This window comes from Nelumbo lutea, chromosome 1 (assembly GCF_056320005.1).
Source record: "Nelumbo lutea isolate HS-2025 chromosome 1, American lotus-T2T, whole genome shotgun sequence".
NCBI lineage: Eukaryota > Viridiplantae > Streptophyta > Magnoliopsida > Proteales > Nelumbonaceae > Nelumbo > Nelumbo lutea.
The window spans coordinates 83,499,381-83,516,730 of record NC_142684.1 but is presented as its reverse complement, the minus strand read 5'-3'; the positions used below and the strand labels follow the sequence as shown (position 1 = coordinate 83,516,730).

At 33.9% G+C, this 17,350-nt stretch overlaps 1 protein-coding gene across 1 annotated transcript; it reads left to right on the top strand.

Annotated features, from left to right (window-relative positions):
* Positions 1-1,555: 1,555 nt before the first annotated feature.
* On the top strand, positions 1,556-3,910 carry LOC148875772 (NAC transcription factor 56-like). The gene is made up of 3 exons (XM_088965362.1): positions 1,556-2,301; positions 2,473-2,786; positions 2,945-3,910. Exons 1-3 carry the CDS (start codon positions 2,115-2,117, stop codon positions 3,503-3,505), a joined length of 1,062 nt encoding a protein of 353 aa, XP_088821488.1. The 5' UTR covers positions 1,556-2,114; the 3' UTR covers positions 3,506-3,910.
* Positions 3,911-17,350: the final 13,440 nt, after the last annotated feature.

Sequence of the window (17,350 nt, the reverse complement as noted above, 5' to 3'; positions counted from 1 at the left end):
CTCAAATTAATATAAGGCACCTGAATGCATTAAACAACCATCCCTCGCCTTTATCCTAGTAACTCTTAGTTGGAACCACGTAAGCAACTGTTGCAAATGCCATGCTGACATATGTTGTGGTTCTATCTTCTTTAATTTGGCTCAAAATGATGAATTAATGCCTGCTTTTATTAGTTTTTATTCCCATGATATGAGGGAAGTAGTTCAATATATACAGGGTTCAAAGTATCGATATGTAGATGACACAAGGTATATATAGCCATACACGTCGATTGGGCTGTATTGGCCTGTATTGTAAGGTATTTTCTGTTTTCTTTTATTGTTTTTTTCTTTGCAAATCATTTCAGGCGATGATTTAAGGCCCCCCGTCTACCCCTGAATCAGGTCAGACCTCGAAACACCTGTAGGGTGTATGGGATCACCCATATGATATGTATTGACCGATACACTCCAATACACTGTATTGTGAAATTTAAATCCTTAATTATCTATCTGGTAGTGTACCCTGAGATAGAATATTTTCCTTCACATGTGTAGATGACACACGATTTCATGAATTGGCCCTTCATCCATGAATTTATTTGATTGATTTTGATCTGAAAACAATATTAATCTATGGAAGATAGCAAGTACACAGGGAATAGACAATTCCTTGTACTTGAAGGGATTTTGTGGCAGATGAGCAATGGACTGATAGTTGCTAGGAATATGTCAATGTTGTGGTACCTTAGAAAAAAACACTTAATTTCAAGTTGGCAATTCCTAATAATGGATGGGGAGGAAAGGAGAGGAGAGGACACAGATGCAGTCTGTTTCAGACAATTGGTTTAATCTGAAACCAATTGTCCAGCAATTGACATATATATAATATGTAACGTTTTGAATAGAAACAAACTTGATGGGCCACTCCTTGCAATGTATTTGTGAATTGTGAGGGATCGTTTTTTATTATGGCAAAGTCATGATTCTGGGAGAAATTGATCTGGATTCGTCTTCACATCCAACCAACTGGAAGAAAAGGAAAAAAAAAAAAGAAAAAAGCTACAAGAATAATTGATCCTTTAACAGATATGGAAATGTCCTTATTTATTATTAATTCCTAACATGGGTGATTACTGATTAGTGATCAAGGTCAATGGAGAACTGTGTCGAGTCGACTCAACGAGTTTGGGTAAGTACAGGGTATGTGAAAAGACACGGAAAGTAGTGAATCAGGGTGCTGGTGAGTGGTGGCGACGGGAATGGGCCTACATTCAAGGAATTGGAACCCCACCTCTATCGGGGCCTTAGCTAGTTTCAGTTTGAATTTTTTTTGGGGGTTCATAAGGACCATAAGCCATAACAATGGTTTTGAACAGGATTTACTGCCGATTAAAGTTGGTGATGTCATCTCTCTCTCTCTCTCCTCATGTTAAGAAAACGATTTTTTCCCGATCCTTCCAGTAAAATCCATTTACTTTTTACACATTTTGGTCAATTCTTATTAGATGTAGACGCGAAACGGCCTCCTCCCCCATTAATTTGTTTGGTTCTGTGAAAAAACTGGAGAGAGAGAGAGAGAGAGAGAGAGAGATTCCGCACGTGCGGGGCCTTCATTTTCTATTGTATATGAATGAACGATTGGAGGGGAAGGGCGAGGGAGGAATGGCATGGCATAAGAAAAGCGTGACATCAAAACCGTAGAGGTAGTTCCGATTTCCGACCCTCAGACTTAACGGTCCCAGTCCTGCTTTTTGTTGTTGGCTTGTGCTGGGTGTGGTCCCCGTACTTAGACTGCCACGTGTCACCATCTCTTATGCTTGGGAATTACAAGTGTACGATGATCAGAACCGATAGTTTGGTGCATTAGCGGTATCCGCGACTCTACCCTACGTCAGCATCCCCACCTCTCCGTCCCCTTGTTGAAAATAGCCTACACACCTCTCTGCAACATTTGCAAACCATTCTGGACTCCCCAGAATTTCACCTCCACGCCTCCAACCACCTCATCTCCTTCTCTCTGCCTTTTTATCTTTCTCTCTTCCTCTCCATGATCAGTTCTCAATCTCTACAAAACCCAGAACCAATAATACTACAACCTTGAGTTCCTTCAGTATCTCTGCATACATATATCCATGGAGAGCACCGATTCCTCGTCGGGCTCACAGCAGCAGCCTCAGCTCCCACCCGGCTTTCGCTTCCACCCAACCGATGAAGAGTTGGTAGTCCATTATCTCAAAAAGAAGGCCTCCTCTGCACCCCTCCCTGTTACGATCATCGCTGAAGTTGACCTCTACAAGTTCGATCCATGGGAGCTCCCAGGTATATTATATATATATATATATATATATATATATATATATATGTCCACAATTATTTCTCCATATAAATATATATTCAATTGTTGAATCTCATACCAATTATCTATCCTTTTGATGGAATGACTCTCTAATTAAATTCCAGTATTCATCTTGAATTGGAAATACTTTTCAGGCAAGGCGACTTTCGGTGATCAGGAATGGTATTTCTTCAGTCCCAGAGACCGCAAGTATCCGAATGGCGCCCGGCCTAACCGAGCAGCGACGTCCGGCTACTGGAAAGCTACCGGAACGGATAAACCTATATTAACCTCCGGTGGAACCCAAAAGGTGGGAGTGAAGAAGGCCCTCGTCTTCTATGGAGGAAGGCCACCCAAAGGGATCAAAACCAATTGGATCATGCATGAATACAGGCTAGCCGATAACAATAATACCACCTCCAATAAGCCTCCCGGCGCCGACACGTCCAACAAAAAGAGCTCCTTACGGGTAATTAACTGCACTCTCTAGTCTCAATTAAGGTCTCTTAGCCTGAAAATCTAGCTCAAAATTAAGACAAAACAGCCATTGTTCTTTATTAAAAGGCCACAATTAACGCATCAGACTAATTAACAAGGGGAGGTTGTAATAATTCTTTCTGGGTGTAGCTTGATGACTGGGTCTTATGCCGAATCTACAAGAAGAACAACTCCAACAGGCCCATGGAACGGGACAAGGAAGATTCTATGGATGACATGCTGGGTCTGCCAACCTCAACATCATTTATAGAAGCGCAGCAGAGTTCCAAGCAGCCGACCCAGAGGACCGCCACCTATGGCTCGATGCTTGAAACTGACGAAAACTTCTTTGAAGGTCTATTGACTGATGATGGCGTCAACAGCACTTCCATTACCCAGTTAGGCTCAGCAAGTTCAAAGACAGAGCTCTCCATGGTTCCAGCTGCTTCCCTCCCACCTCTCAAACGCACCCTCCCATCTCCATATTGGAACGACGTGTCTGCGGTTGGGCCCTCATCAGCCAAGAGATTCCACGCTAATAATCACAACAATAGCGGCAGCGACACCACCAATGTCAACAGTCCCATCACCACGCTGCTACTCAATCAGCTCCCACAAGCCACTCCGTACCACAGCCCGCTTCTTGGTCCTATGGGTGATGGCGTTTTCCGGCAACCGTACCAGTTCTCAGGCATGAATTGGAACTCCTAGTTTGGTTTACCGTGGTGAGTTCGATATTAATCCACTCGAATTCTAGATACGCAAGCTTGAATCAAGACAAACTGATCAAGTGGGAGACACCCCGCCTCCCCCCATGTATGTAGGAGAGTGTTATATGTCAGAGCCATAAACTGATAATAGATATCAAACAACTGAGCTTTTTAGTTAAGTACCGTTTGATTGAGTGTCATAGATTCTGTCTGTCAGATACAAGACTTGTTAGAAGGAAACAAAGGAAAAGGAAATTAAAAGAAAGGAAGTAGGCTAGCTCTTAGGTTGTGTTACTGTAACTGTTGGTCTGTTGCAGCAAAATCCAGGTGAGGTCATAAACATCACACTTAGGCTTGTACTTTATACATATTTATTTATTAATTATTATGTTACTACTGTTATTAATTAGTAATACTTAATATGAAGATTCTTTGAAGGCTTTAGGGAGGAGGAGAAGCTAAGAGAGCTGCACTTCTAGTATGTATAGTTCTTCTCCACAGATGCATAATGCAGCAATCACAGTATCAACTACTACTTGTATTGTGTAATTATCTATACTTCTCTTTTATTCAAAGTGATGGTTGATCTTTTGGTAAAACAACTTGGGATGGTAAGGGCACTAATTCAGGTAATAAGTGATGCATGGTTAGCTGTACGACTAGTCTATTTGCATCAACATATATGTTTATATTGGCTTTTGTTTTTATTGGCTATATTGCATACAGTAGCAAGCACCCAGTTTAGTTCAATTTATGGGTATTTAGTATTCATTGTCTATAAACAATCATATACCAAGTTTACAATGTTTTACAAAATAACAAGAGAAAGGTATGATGTTTCTTTCACCTAAGACATTTAATCTACTACGTTTTAATTAGATTGTTACCATTTGTTTTTGAATTTTCCACATCAGCGAAAAAAAAACAACAAACAAAAAGATTTTCTTGGAACTCTGTTTTTTGTTTTGAGAGGAAAAAATAAGTTGGTTTTGTTTCAAAACAATACATGTTTTAATAATGGGTTTTAAAATAAAAACAAATTTTGTGATGTAAAAAATTGTATGGTTCATGAAACATGATATTAAATAATCAGATGAAAACATGTTGTTTAAAGTTTAAACCATAAATTCAAGAACGCATGTTTGATTTCAGTTTTGGAAACAAAAATAACATTATATAATCAAGAAGATGCTTTCCATGTTTTTTTAATAAACCAATTTGTTTTCAAATCAACCGATTTTGTTTTGTTTTTGAAACAGCCGGCAACCAAAAAAAAAATGCCCCCTTATTCTGTTGGGAAAATCTTTATACACAATAGTAGTGTTAATTCATCAACAATTCAACATATTATCTTTAGATGGAACTGTATGATGAAATTAATTAAAATATATCTACTAACGAATAATATGCTTTCCATTTACGAATTACATGCCGAATTAAAGCTTGGTTTCTGAAGAAGCTATATATATTTATGTTGATTAAATTATCTTAATTTCCTAGTCATCGCATTGTCTAGTTATTTATAAAGACAAAATCTAGGGCGGCAAAATGACATATATACATGTATTCTGTTGCACGATGGATTGGTTTTCAAAGAAGCTACATATATGTTTTCTTAGACTCTCTCAGATGAATCAAAAAAAAAAGAGATAAATGCTATGAAAATAAATGGACAAAATATTAAAAATTAGCTTGTGTGAAATTCTTATGCATCACATTATGTCTTGTTATTTGTAAAGACGAAATCAAGGGTCGCAAAATGGCATAATTGATTCTGTTGCACGATTGATGGTCGCCCTGAGATTCCACGGTATTCTTGCTTTAAGAAAGTATAGAGCAGAAAATTTACTTTTTTTTATAATTTTTTGATCAATTGGCAATGTGGTATTCAATGTCATTTTGTGATTTAACAAGCTGAGAATTTTAGAACTAATCCCTAATTATGATTTTTCATATTCCATTCCATCCTCCTCACTCTTCTTTTTCCCTTTTTGGCACTAATCTCAAATCCCTTCCTGTATTATTCTCATTTCATCTTCTTAACTATTTCCTTTTCTATGACAACAAAGCAAAAAAATCTTTTTATAAAGGCTATAAGCTTAAAAGTAAAGTGGGAGCTAGATGAAAGTTCATAATTTCATGGAACCTAAACATTCAAATTGTTACTCAGTTGCATGCCTTTTGTGAATTGTTGCTTACAGTGTTTCTTCTTTTGGTAATTCACAATCTGGGGTCGTAGAAGATGCCATACTTATAGAGAAATGTGATTGGGTTTAATTAAAATCTGGTTTTCTTTAATCCCAATTGCACACTTACCTTGATTTTCTCCAAAATTTAGATATTTGTGGAGGAGAAGGGAGTGTCATTTTCTTTGATGAAGTGACAGGACCTTACAAAGTATATTCCGGACCCAGGTCATACAAGTTGACAACAAGGGCTACCTCACAATGGTGTCCCTTGTTGACTATTGGGACCATCTCACTACAAAAAGGAATCATATCTTAAACCCTACCAATTAATACCTCTAATCACTTTTTCCTTTCCTAGGAAAGAGAACAAAAGGACATTAGAAGATTTCATATCATTTATGATTTATTTTGGAAAAGATAACAAAACAATGAAATCCACTATATCATCCTCATCTTTCATCTTGTGTGGAGGAAGTTTCCGGTTCATCTGTAAGTTTTCACTAAATTTTATTTAATACAAGTACAAAATACACATATATATAAGTAAATATGATATACATGTTTATTTATAGATTGGAGGCTTTATTTATATATTTCTATATATGTATATATAGATGGACACTTAACATTCATCAATGTACCATTCAATGAATCCATGGCCCACTTTTCGGGAATTAACACTAAGTTGTGATGTTTACAAAGAAATATCGAATGGTTGAAACTATTGATAACTTGATTACAATAAGAAAAGATAAGGGGTTACATCCCTCGTTAAAATGAGTCTTTCAAATGCTTTGATTTTCCGTGACTAAATTTGATATTACATTTTATAAGAGGTGTAAAACGGGCCATGGGTAACGGGCCATGGGTGGTTCGTGCAAAGTGTGGGTCATGCCGTGTTGGCCTATCGGTTGTGTCGCTTTTCCCTGTGGTAACTTGGGGGGTCGGTTTGACATGGTTTACAGATCAAGCCCATGCGGGCCCGTGTCGTGCCACGGGTCTAGGCCAGGCTGGGCCTGGGCCGTGTAAGGCTAGGTCATATGTCGGACATTGAGCATGGGCTGAACCAGGCCAGATTGGTTTTTTTTTTTCTTTTTTCTTTTTTGTATTTTTTTGACATTTTTTATTTTTTTATTTTTTTGCCAAGTAAAAGTGTAAAACTAAAAGAAAAATAGGAATTTTATTTGAAAAACTAAGAAATGAGAAATCTAACAAATAAATGAAAAAAAAATACTTAACCAAACAAGAATGGAATAACAAACTAGAAGAAAAATAGGAATTTTATTTCATTTAAATTTGAATGATACAAATTACAAAGAATAAAATGGTTGGATACTTGGATGAAAGAAATATGAAAATTGGAAAATGGAATAAATTAATAAAATATAAAAAATAAAATATAGTTACAAATTGAAAATACAAAATTACATGGTTAAAAAATAGCAAATAAATTAAATAAAATTAAAACAAAATTTACAATAATTTGATAAAAATGCTATATAACAATTGAGTGAGTATACAAAAAATATTGACTTTATCATTTTTTGATTTTCTCCTATTGTTCATGACTTTCATCATCTGCTTCAGGTGAAATATCGAGTGTAGTGTTATGTTCTCCTTTGTCTTGTAATCTGTCTTTAGCATTCAACCAATCTTTAAAGCAAATGCACATCTATATACTTTCATCATTCATAGATCTTCTCTTGTCGTCCAACACTCTAGTACCTACACTAAAACAAAACTCTAATGGAATTGTAGACACAAAAGGGGTTAGTTGATCACGTGCCATGGCGGCGAGAACTGGATAATTTTTTGAATGTTCACTACACCAAGCTAAAATATCAAAATTATTTGTTCCCTCACCTAAAGTAGAAAAAAAATTGCTTATAAATAAAAATTAAGTTTAGTAAATGAACTTATTGTTGAGGTAGGAGATTTCTACCTTCTACTTATTAAATAAAAAAGTTTTTCTCTTCTGCTAATAGGCTCAAGTTCAGAAGTAGAAGAGGCAGCTGTACAACTTGTAGAATTATTTTCTATTACTTCAGATTCATATAAACTACATATTTCAAATAATAAACTATTAATTTCTTCTTTTTTTATTTTCAATTTCAATATTCATATTTTCACAATATGTTTCAAGTAAAATATCTAAACCATCTTTCCTAATCCTAAGATCTAACTTTGTAGCTAAGCAATAAATAAGAGAAATGTTCTCCTAATATTTTTAAATTTATTTTCCATTATTTCAGCAATACTTTTAACTTGTGAATTATTTCTATATTTTGCAAAACAATCACTAATCACCATTAATTGAAAAGGTAAATTACAACTAGTTGGATAATAAATACCCGATAATTCATCAGTTGCATCATAAAAATGTTTTAGAAAATCTCTTATACAAATTGTCATTTCTCAGTCTTCCTCAAATATAATATCATTAGGCATTTTTGCATTATAAAAATCACTAAGAATTTGTTTGTGAGAAATACAACTTTCTAACCTAGCATAGATAAAATTCCATTTATATTTAACATCTAATATGAAATGTTTATATTTTAAACCATAATTTTGAAATAAATATTTAAAGTTTTATTTTCTTACTCCATAACTTTTAATATATATAATACAATTTTCCAATTTTAGGTAAAATTTCGTCTATGTTTAACATCTAATATAAAATGTTTATATTTTAAACCATAATTTTGAAATAAATATTTAAATTTTTATTTTCTTACTCCAGAACTTTTAATATATATAATACAATTTTCTAATTTTAGAAATATGAGTGGAAATAATATTTAAAGCATTATGAATACATAAATTTAAGATGTGACATGCATATCTGATATGAAATAATTTACCATTTAAACATGATTTTCATTGAGATTTTAAAATATTTATTGCTAATTCATTATTACTAGAATTATCAAAACTAATAGAAAATAATTTATTCTTAATTCCATAAGCAAGTAAGGTATTTAAAATGCTTGCAGTAATAGCTGGGCCAGTATGTGGCCATTCATGCCTAGTAAAACTTAAAATTCTTTTATTTAAAAGTCAATTTTTATCAATAAAATAACCGGTAATACAAATATAACTTATATTAAATTTAGAAGTCCAAACATTAGAAGCAATTGCAACTTTAGAATTAAGATTTGATAACATATAAATTAAATTTTGTTTATATGAATAAAATTGTTTTTAAAGTATCTAATCTAATAGTATTCTTAGAAACTTTTTTATATTGTGGATTTACAGAACTACATAACCATTTTTCAAGTTTAGTATCTTCAACTAACAAAAATGGTTGTTCAGCATGTACAATGTATTTTGTTAATTCTTGCCTCATTTTTTCTTGAGAATATTTAAATGTACCAACCCCCCCCCCCGCCTAATTTGTATTTGTGTTCTTTCTCTCCCTTCTTCTTCTTCTTCTTCTTTCTCATGAGTGAGCACATGTCTACTCAAATGGCAAATACCACCATTGCTACAATAGCTAAAGTCCTTCCTACATTTTTGGCAAATAACTCTTTTTTCCTTCCCTTCAACATCTCTACTTTAAATATTTTCCAAACCAAGCTAATCAACTTAGAGGCCCTCTTTTTCTTTCCCCTAGTATCAGTACTAGGGGTGGAAGTTCCATCAATATCAATAGCATCCATATCGGTGTTAACATTATCATGACGCGGCTAAATATCATCGACATTGAACTTGTTGCAGAATTGGTTTCAGGAGGAGCAGGCCCTTTTTTTAATTTTAAAAAAATAAAAATTAATTTAATTGGACTTACTCATATTGTCAGTTTGGAATCCCAACTTGATTTCAACGGTCGAAGCCTTTCAACTCTAAGAGTCCAAGCCTCCCAAATTGCTAACTTGATATACTTGACCCGGTTGAGCAAGCCTTCTTGTTGAAACTTCAATAAAATTGAGAATTGGAGAATCGGTCAATCAGATTTCAAATAATGTATAAGAGATTGAGAAATTGAGAGATTGAGAGATTGAAACTTGAGAGAGTATGACAACTAGGGAAGAGATTAAGAGAATTGTTGAATTGGTGTAATGAGAATGGTGGAGGATATGGCTATTTATAGGAATTGAAAATAATTCAATTGCCTAGAATACCCTCAAAACTAGTCATTTTTTTAGTTATTGGGAGGGATATTTAATTTACTATAAACTTATTTATCATTTTACCCAAAATGCCCCCCTAAAATAGTTGTTATATAGCTGTTGGGGGGATATTTCTATAAAAAATAACCCCAAAAAGTTGAAACTAGCATGTTGGGAAGGTCCCCAATGACTAGTTCTCAGGTAGGCCAAGCGCAACCCTCTATGGGCCTGCATGCTATGCCGGCCCATGGACTTCGAACCCCAGGCCCACCAGCATGACACGGTCCATCGTGTTGGGCCTAGGGTTTGACACGGCCCATGAACTTCCAAAACAAGATTTGGAAGCTTCATTCAAACTCCCCTCCCATTCTCTCTCATCCAAGCCCTAACCTTACCTAGTGACCAGATCCCCAGCGAAATACCTATGCATCAAACGTCTGACGGCATGCAATCAACTACGTAAAACCCTCAAGGGGTATAGAGAAAACAGGTACCATGGCACCCAATCCATGGCATAATTGAAAACGTGAAAGCGGGAGAGGCCCAAAATCGTCTCCTATTGCAAAACTCTCCCTAATGCTCCACCATCCAAACATTCAAGGAATGGGCCCCACAAAAAGCCAAAAATGCACAAAAGAAGTTGTAACTTGTAACTGTAGGGATGCAAAATGTGAAAAAAGAAACCACCCATCCATGTCATTATAGAAGCCAATACATTTGGAGCTTGAATGTCATCGGAGAGAACTCGAAGATCCCGAAAAAAGGCTTGCAAGGAACGATAACATCGTTACAAAACAAATGGATACCCATGGAAGATCCCAAAGGCACACCACACACAAATTCGACCAAGGACCAATAGAAATAAGAAAAAGAGTAGAAGTAAAATGAAAATAACCAAAGATCCCAAGTATGCTCCATAGGCCTGGATCAAAACTGTCATCTTTCAAATCTGTCCAAAGAACCTCTCCAACAAACACCGATATGAAGAGAAATAAATCAAAACTCACATCCATTGATGTGAGAGAGAAACCCTCACACAGAGTGTGAGAGAAAAACCCTCGCATAGAGAGAGAAACCTTCACGCAGAGTGTAAGAGAGAAAAACTCACATCTATAGATATGAGAGAGAAATCCTACCGCCAAGTGAGAAACCCTTCCACCCGCTTGTTATGGCCATGCACTCTCTACTAATAGAATATAATAAGTACATGAGAGTTAAAATTTGTTGGATTTTCCTAATCTTAATTGTGAATTGATTCACCAAAAACCAATTATAACGTTAACCAATTCAGACAAATAAAGGTTTTAACCCTAAGTAATGTGGTGTATTTTAGACATTGTTTTACTTTAATAATGTACTAGCATCATGCCCCTGCTTCGCAGGGGCTAGTAAATAGACAATTTACCAGAATAGCAAATTAAAAAAGCAAATTTTGAAGCTCACATCATACAAGAATTTTAAAAGAAAATGTATGATTTAATATTATGAAACACACCACATTACTATTTCTAATTTATATGATTTAATATTATGAAATACACCACAATAATTTTAAAAGCAAATTTTGAAACTCGCATCATAAAAATAATATTTATATGATTTAATATTATAAAAGAATAAAACCATTTTAAAAAGCATATTACCTAATTACTTTATGGATATATAGAGCAACCATGGAAGTATCCTACAAAAAAAAATCAACTAAAAATAGATGATCCAAACTATATATATATATATATATATATATAATAAAAAGGTCAGTACATCTATTATAACCTATTTTTAGCTGGGGAGCATTTTCCTTGAAAAGCTATTCACTAAATCCCATTAAATACCTACTTCCCCCCTCCCCTACAAGGGTATGCACTTCTAAAATGTATGTTAAATTAATTTTACTTAATGTATTTTTTAAAATAATTTATTAAATACCTTAAAGTTATTAGCTGTAACTATAATTTTTAAATTTTGAGTAATTAATGTAGTTTTAAGTATGTAATTAGATTAATTAAGTTAATAATCTACTTAATTTATCATGATTAAATCAAATAAATTAACTAAGACAACTAATTAAACTATACTAAATTAATTTGCTTAACTTACCTAATTGAATATCTAAAAACATTTTTTAAGTTATAATTAGACAAAATATATAAACATTCTATGAAAATTGATGCAATATAGATTTTGCATTGTAAATATTACAATTGAAATCATATCACTTCTTCTTCTTCTTCTTCTTCTTCTTCTTCTTCTTTTTTTTCTACATTAAGCCCCATCAAATTTCGTACACCCCCAAACTCTCTTGCTATATTCCCCCTTCCCCCCCCCCCTGCCCCAATTGACACCACACTCCAACCCACAAGCCACTCTCTCCCGGTCTCTCCCCCTAAGTCCAATGCAACCCCTCACTTTCCCTCTCTTGACACCAGGCTTCATTGGTTCATCGTGTCCCACATAACCCCCTCCATTCCCCCCTAATTATGACACTTAGTGCCACATAACCCCTGTCCCTTCCCCCCTTACACCACACACCACACACAAGCCACTCTCTCTCTGCTCTCTCCCCCTAATTACAACAACGAGTCCTACGCAACCCCTCTCTTTCTCTCTCATCACACCACGCCCCATGGCCCCCATCGGTTCATCATGTACTACATAACTAGACCTGTTTATGGGCCGGGCTTTTACTATGTATTAACAATTTTTTTTAAGGCCCGAGCCTGAGCCCGGCCTGACCATCGGGCCTACAACTTGGGTCCGAGCCTGGGCCTTGGCCCGAAATTTAGCCTATACTATTATTATTATTAATGTTGAAGCAACTGAATAGAGAGAGAGAGAGAGATTGAAATTATAAAGAAAAGAATAAAATATATATATACTAAATTATAAATATATATTTTAATAAATATTATATTATTTATATATTTTATATAATATATAAAATATATATTATATATTTTATAAAATATATAATACTGAGTCGGGCCGGGCCGGGCTCGGGCCAGGCTTTTTTGACAAATCCCGAGCCCGGCCTGAAACACAGTTGGGCTTACTGTGTTAAGCCCAAGGTCAGGCCCGCGGGCCTAATTATATGACCAAGCCCGGCCAGGCCGTCAGGCTACCCGACCCATGAACAGGTCTATACATAACCCCCTCTCCCCTCGGTCCACATAACCTCTCTCTCTCTCTACATTTTGACCAATGTGTAATATAAATTAATTAATTGATCCAAGCCCACTTGATTAAATTAAAAATATTTTAACAAAGGTAAGAAATAAAAAAAAAAGTAATAAAGCATAATAAAAAATATAAGAATTATGTGATTAGTGATAGTAGAAATAATAATAAAAAATATAAATTAAAAATATTTTAACAAATGTAAAATAGAAAAATAAAAAATCATGTTCTTTTGCTTACATTAAAAAACAATAATAATCATAAAAATATGTCAATGATGTTAGTATAATAGTAAAAGTACAGAAAATAATATTAAAAAAAGTACAAAAACAAAAATAATAAAGTTGTTAAATTAATAATGTTGAAGAATAGGTTGTCGGCCTTGTAGCCAAAAAAGATCCCATTTTCTGAACTAACTTATGTTAAATGGTTTTTTTAACCACCACTTATGTTAAAGTTAAGTGAAATTAATTAATTAATTAATATATTTAACTTAATTTAATGTAAGGTTTAAATTATATTAACATACTTAATTAAGATTTAAAGTAATGCAATATAATAATTTATCATGGTTGATTTAGTGTCACAATTTGTATAGTTTACCTGGTCCAAGTTGTTGTTCTTATTATTATTATTATTATTATTATTATTATTATTATTAATGAATGGCTTTCATGCAACGGTTTTGGCCATTGGATCATATCACTTACAATGGTCTAACAATACCATTGGACTTGCTTAAATGAAAGTACCCAAAAAATGTATAATTAATTTTGTTCGCCTCACTAATGATGGGATAAATTATATAAATATATAAATATAAATCGAACTCTGCTCGCAACATTTTGGAAATAGTTGCCAACTTGTTGTGGGAAATGGAATTTTTGAAAAAAATAATTTTTCATATTAGTATTTTATCCCTCTTTGGGTTGGAGTATTATCTATGTGACCCCTAAAATATTATAAATTGACCACTGGATTAATAATTTTTTTTTAAGTTTATCCCTACATCTACATAAATTCTATAAAATTGTAATACATACAATAAATCAAGCATTAAAATCCCCTTTTTCTCTCTCTGAATCAGGTTAAAAGAATATTTTTTGACCAATTTGAAAAAATTAAGTATAGAAAAAAGAATGAAAATTTCTAAGATTCGGAAGAGAGATTTCAGGGAATTTAAGATACATTTTATTTAAAACCAACTAACTAATACCAAAAAAGTTATGTTATGACACTTGTAATACATAGTATACATAATATTTTATATAATATAATATACAAGATATATTTTATGCACAAACATGACAATACAAAATATTTATTGAGCATTTTATATATAAAAAAATAAGCACAGGGAACAGAAAATTTTGTGTCTCAGCCAATAGAAAATTACCACGCCATGCACCTTCTTCATTTGAAACTTAAATTTAACAGAGTTAGACTTAATAATGGTTGGACTCTCCAAAACACATTTTAATTTAATTTATTTACCCGCCCAATCCAAACCCTTCTCTCTCTCTCTCTCCCTCTCCCTCTCTCCCAGTAAAAAATTAAAGCAAAAAAGCATTGATCGATGGGATGAAGTGATGGGTTTTTACACATCTCCCCCTCAAATCAACATTTGTAAGTCAAATCATCCTTACAAACATTTAAAAAACTGGAACAAAAAATCGTTGGTCGATGAGATTATTTGATGGACTTTGACACATGCCGCTCCCAGGATCAAGAGAATTCACTTTTATAAACATTTAAAAAATAAATTTAAAGCTTTAAAGAAAAAACATTTAAAAAATTGGAACAAAAAACCGTTGGTCGATGAGATTATTTGATGGATTTTTATACGTGTCACTCCTAAGACTAAGAGAACTCACTTTTATAAACATTTAAAAAATTAAATTTAAAACTTCAAAGCTAAAAAACCATTGGTCGATGAGATTAATTGATGAGTTTCTACATGTGTCGGTCCCCATAAAAGTAATAGATTGGAAAGAAACTTTTTTGTTGAAATTTTCGCATGCGCATTCTATCTACACCCGTGTAGATTCCATTTTGTGAAGTTAAATATTCCATTTACCAAAGGGAGACAAATCGGCTGTTTTTGCCCTCTTGTATTGGTTTTCTTGAGTAATAACGTTATGTCCCCCCTCTTAGTTTTACCTGAATAAAATTTTCGTTTCTTAAAAAAAAAAAGACAATTAATTCATAGAGATATATAATTATGGCTAGATTTAATTGATTCAAATTAGCCCCTCTAGGTCTAATAATACTTCACAAAACTTAAACTGTGTTTGGTTTTGTGGACGTTTATTAAAAAAATGTTGTTATATCAGTGTCACATATGCATTGGCGCTTTTTGCATATGAAATAAAATGAAACAATTATTTTGTTTCATCGTTTATTAAATAAATAATAGCTAGAAAACTGAAACGCTTTAACTTTTGTGCATGAGGTATTTGGGGAAATGTCAAATTCTTGTTTACCCCAATGCCTTGGTGTTTCTTGAAACCAAATGCTGATATGACACACTTTAATGGGTATTAATGTAAGGTGAAGAGTAAAAAATGCTTAAGGTGAAAGCCCAACCAAACAACAAAAACAAGAAACGTTTAAAGTGGAAAACATTTAAATGAAAAAGTACAAATAAACATTTAAAGTGAAAACATACAAATAAATGGCCTATCCATATAAACACCCATGGAACTACACATACTTAATCACAAGCAAGTGAAGTCCAACTCCCGAGAAGTCGAATCTTGGAGCCCAGGTCTCCTGGAAGCAAAAGTCATGCATACACCCTGAAAACATGGCATTCGGCCGTATATTGGGAATATCTTCATATTTGTATATTAACATCATCTAAAAATATTCTCGATATATAACTGGATGCTATATTCTCAGGGTGTGTAAACAATTTTTGTTTTCAGGAAATTTCATCTCCAAATTCTGGGACCGGATTTAGTAGGCACAACATAAGTAAGCATGTTAAATGAGTACTTAACAAGTATTTTAACAACAGTCACAAGTGGGTTTTAATCTTTTACAAGAATAAGAGGTGTGGGTATTTTAAGAGATAGGTGTCAAAAAAATTTTGAGGTAGTCATTAAACGTACTTACAACATTATACCTACCTGATCGGAACAGCCAAATTCTAACCTATCTTATCGTTTACAAGTTCAAAGCTCAAACCGTGTCCAAGTCATCATCATAAGTAAACAAGGCACCTTTGACATGAAATTGTTTTAGTGCTGCGCTAAAACAATGAAATCAAAACCTTTGATGCATTGTAATGACAGTTGGCACCACCTTGAATTAGTTGAAATGTCGTCTTGGTGGAAGTCCGGCAATTAATACATCTATGGCCATGATTTTTAGGCTAAAACCATGTCATAGCAAAAGTGAATTTATCTACTTTTTAAGCCAATTTTAGACCAAGCTGGGCCATTATCTTTCCTAAAAGCATCCAAAGCCTGGCACAAAGTGTCTAATTATAATTTTCAATGTTTCGGCAATTTGGGACCCTTGCCCCTCGATACAACTTTTCAAATTTTAAGAGTTCTGGATGAATTTTTTGGCTAATTATTTTTAAATCATTTTATAATTTTTATATAAATACCTTTTTATTATTTTAAATAATACCTGAAAATATAGAAAGAAAAACTCCCTGCTAAAACTAAATTTCTTAAACCATGCAACTATTCAAGTGGTGTTCTGCCATTTAGGTTCAGTTTGAAAAGAGTATAAATACGAATATATACAACACAAATACATACAAAGCACAAGATTCTAAATCCAATCTAGTAAAAAGCAAATAAGGACTGATCGGGACCACAAAATTCCCCTCAATTAGCTTCCATCATTATCCGGAGGTACCATGCAGATGCTCTCACAGTTGTAGTACGCCCAATTCCGGAAGAGGTATCACTTTCAAAATTGCTTTGTACTAGCTTAGATGTAAATCCCTCCAAGCAAAGACATCAATCATCTTTTGTTAAAACTGCCCACTTGATAAAGGGTGTATGCTTTGCTTTGCCTCTCGCTATCAGCTCAAAAACCTCAAATGATGTTGACCATAAATTCTTTTTAACTGGTTTCTTTCACTTCATGGTCTGCAATGAATTATTCACCGCCTTGTCGAAGAATTCGGATTAGCTGAACATAATGGTTGTTCAGATGGCTGTGAAACTAATAATAACATTCCATACCAATATCAATAATAAGGTCATAGGCCCCACCATAAATCCTTGCTCCTTCTACAACCATCACCTTCAGCTAATCCTTTCTCCTCCTGAAAGGGTTTTGTAAAAGGGTGAAATGACAGTACTCTTCACTTTTTTAATAATGTCCAAGACATCCTCTAGCTTT

What these genes read in the sequence shown, in the direction of transcription:
- LOC148875772 (XM_088965362.1), top strand. Translation starts at nt 2,115, where the DNA reads ATGGAGAGCACCGATTCCTCGTCGGGCTCACAGCAGCAGCCTCAGCTC. An exon ending in CGATCCATGGGAGCTCCCAG is followed by an intron (nt 2,302 to 2,472) that starts GTATATTATATA and finishes AATACTTTTCAG; the next exon opens with GCAAGGCGACTTTCGGTGAT. An exon ending in ACAAAAAGAGCTCCTTACGG is followed by an intron (nt 2,787 to 2,944) that starts GTAATTAACTGC and finishes TTCTGGGTGTAG; the next exon opens with CTTGATGACTGGGTCTTATG.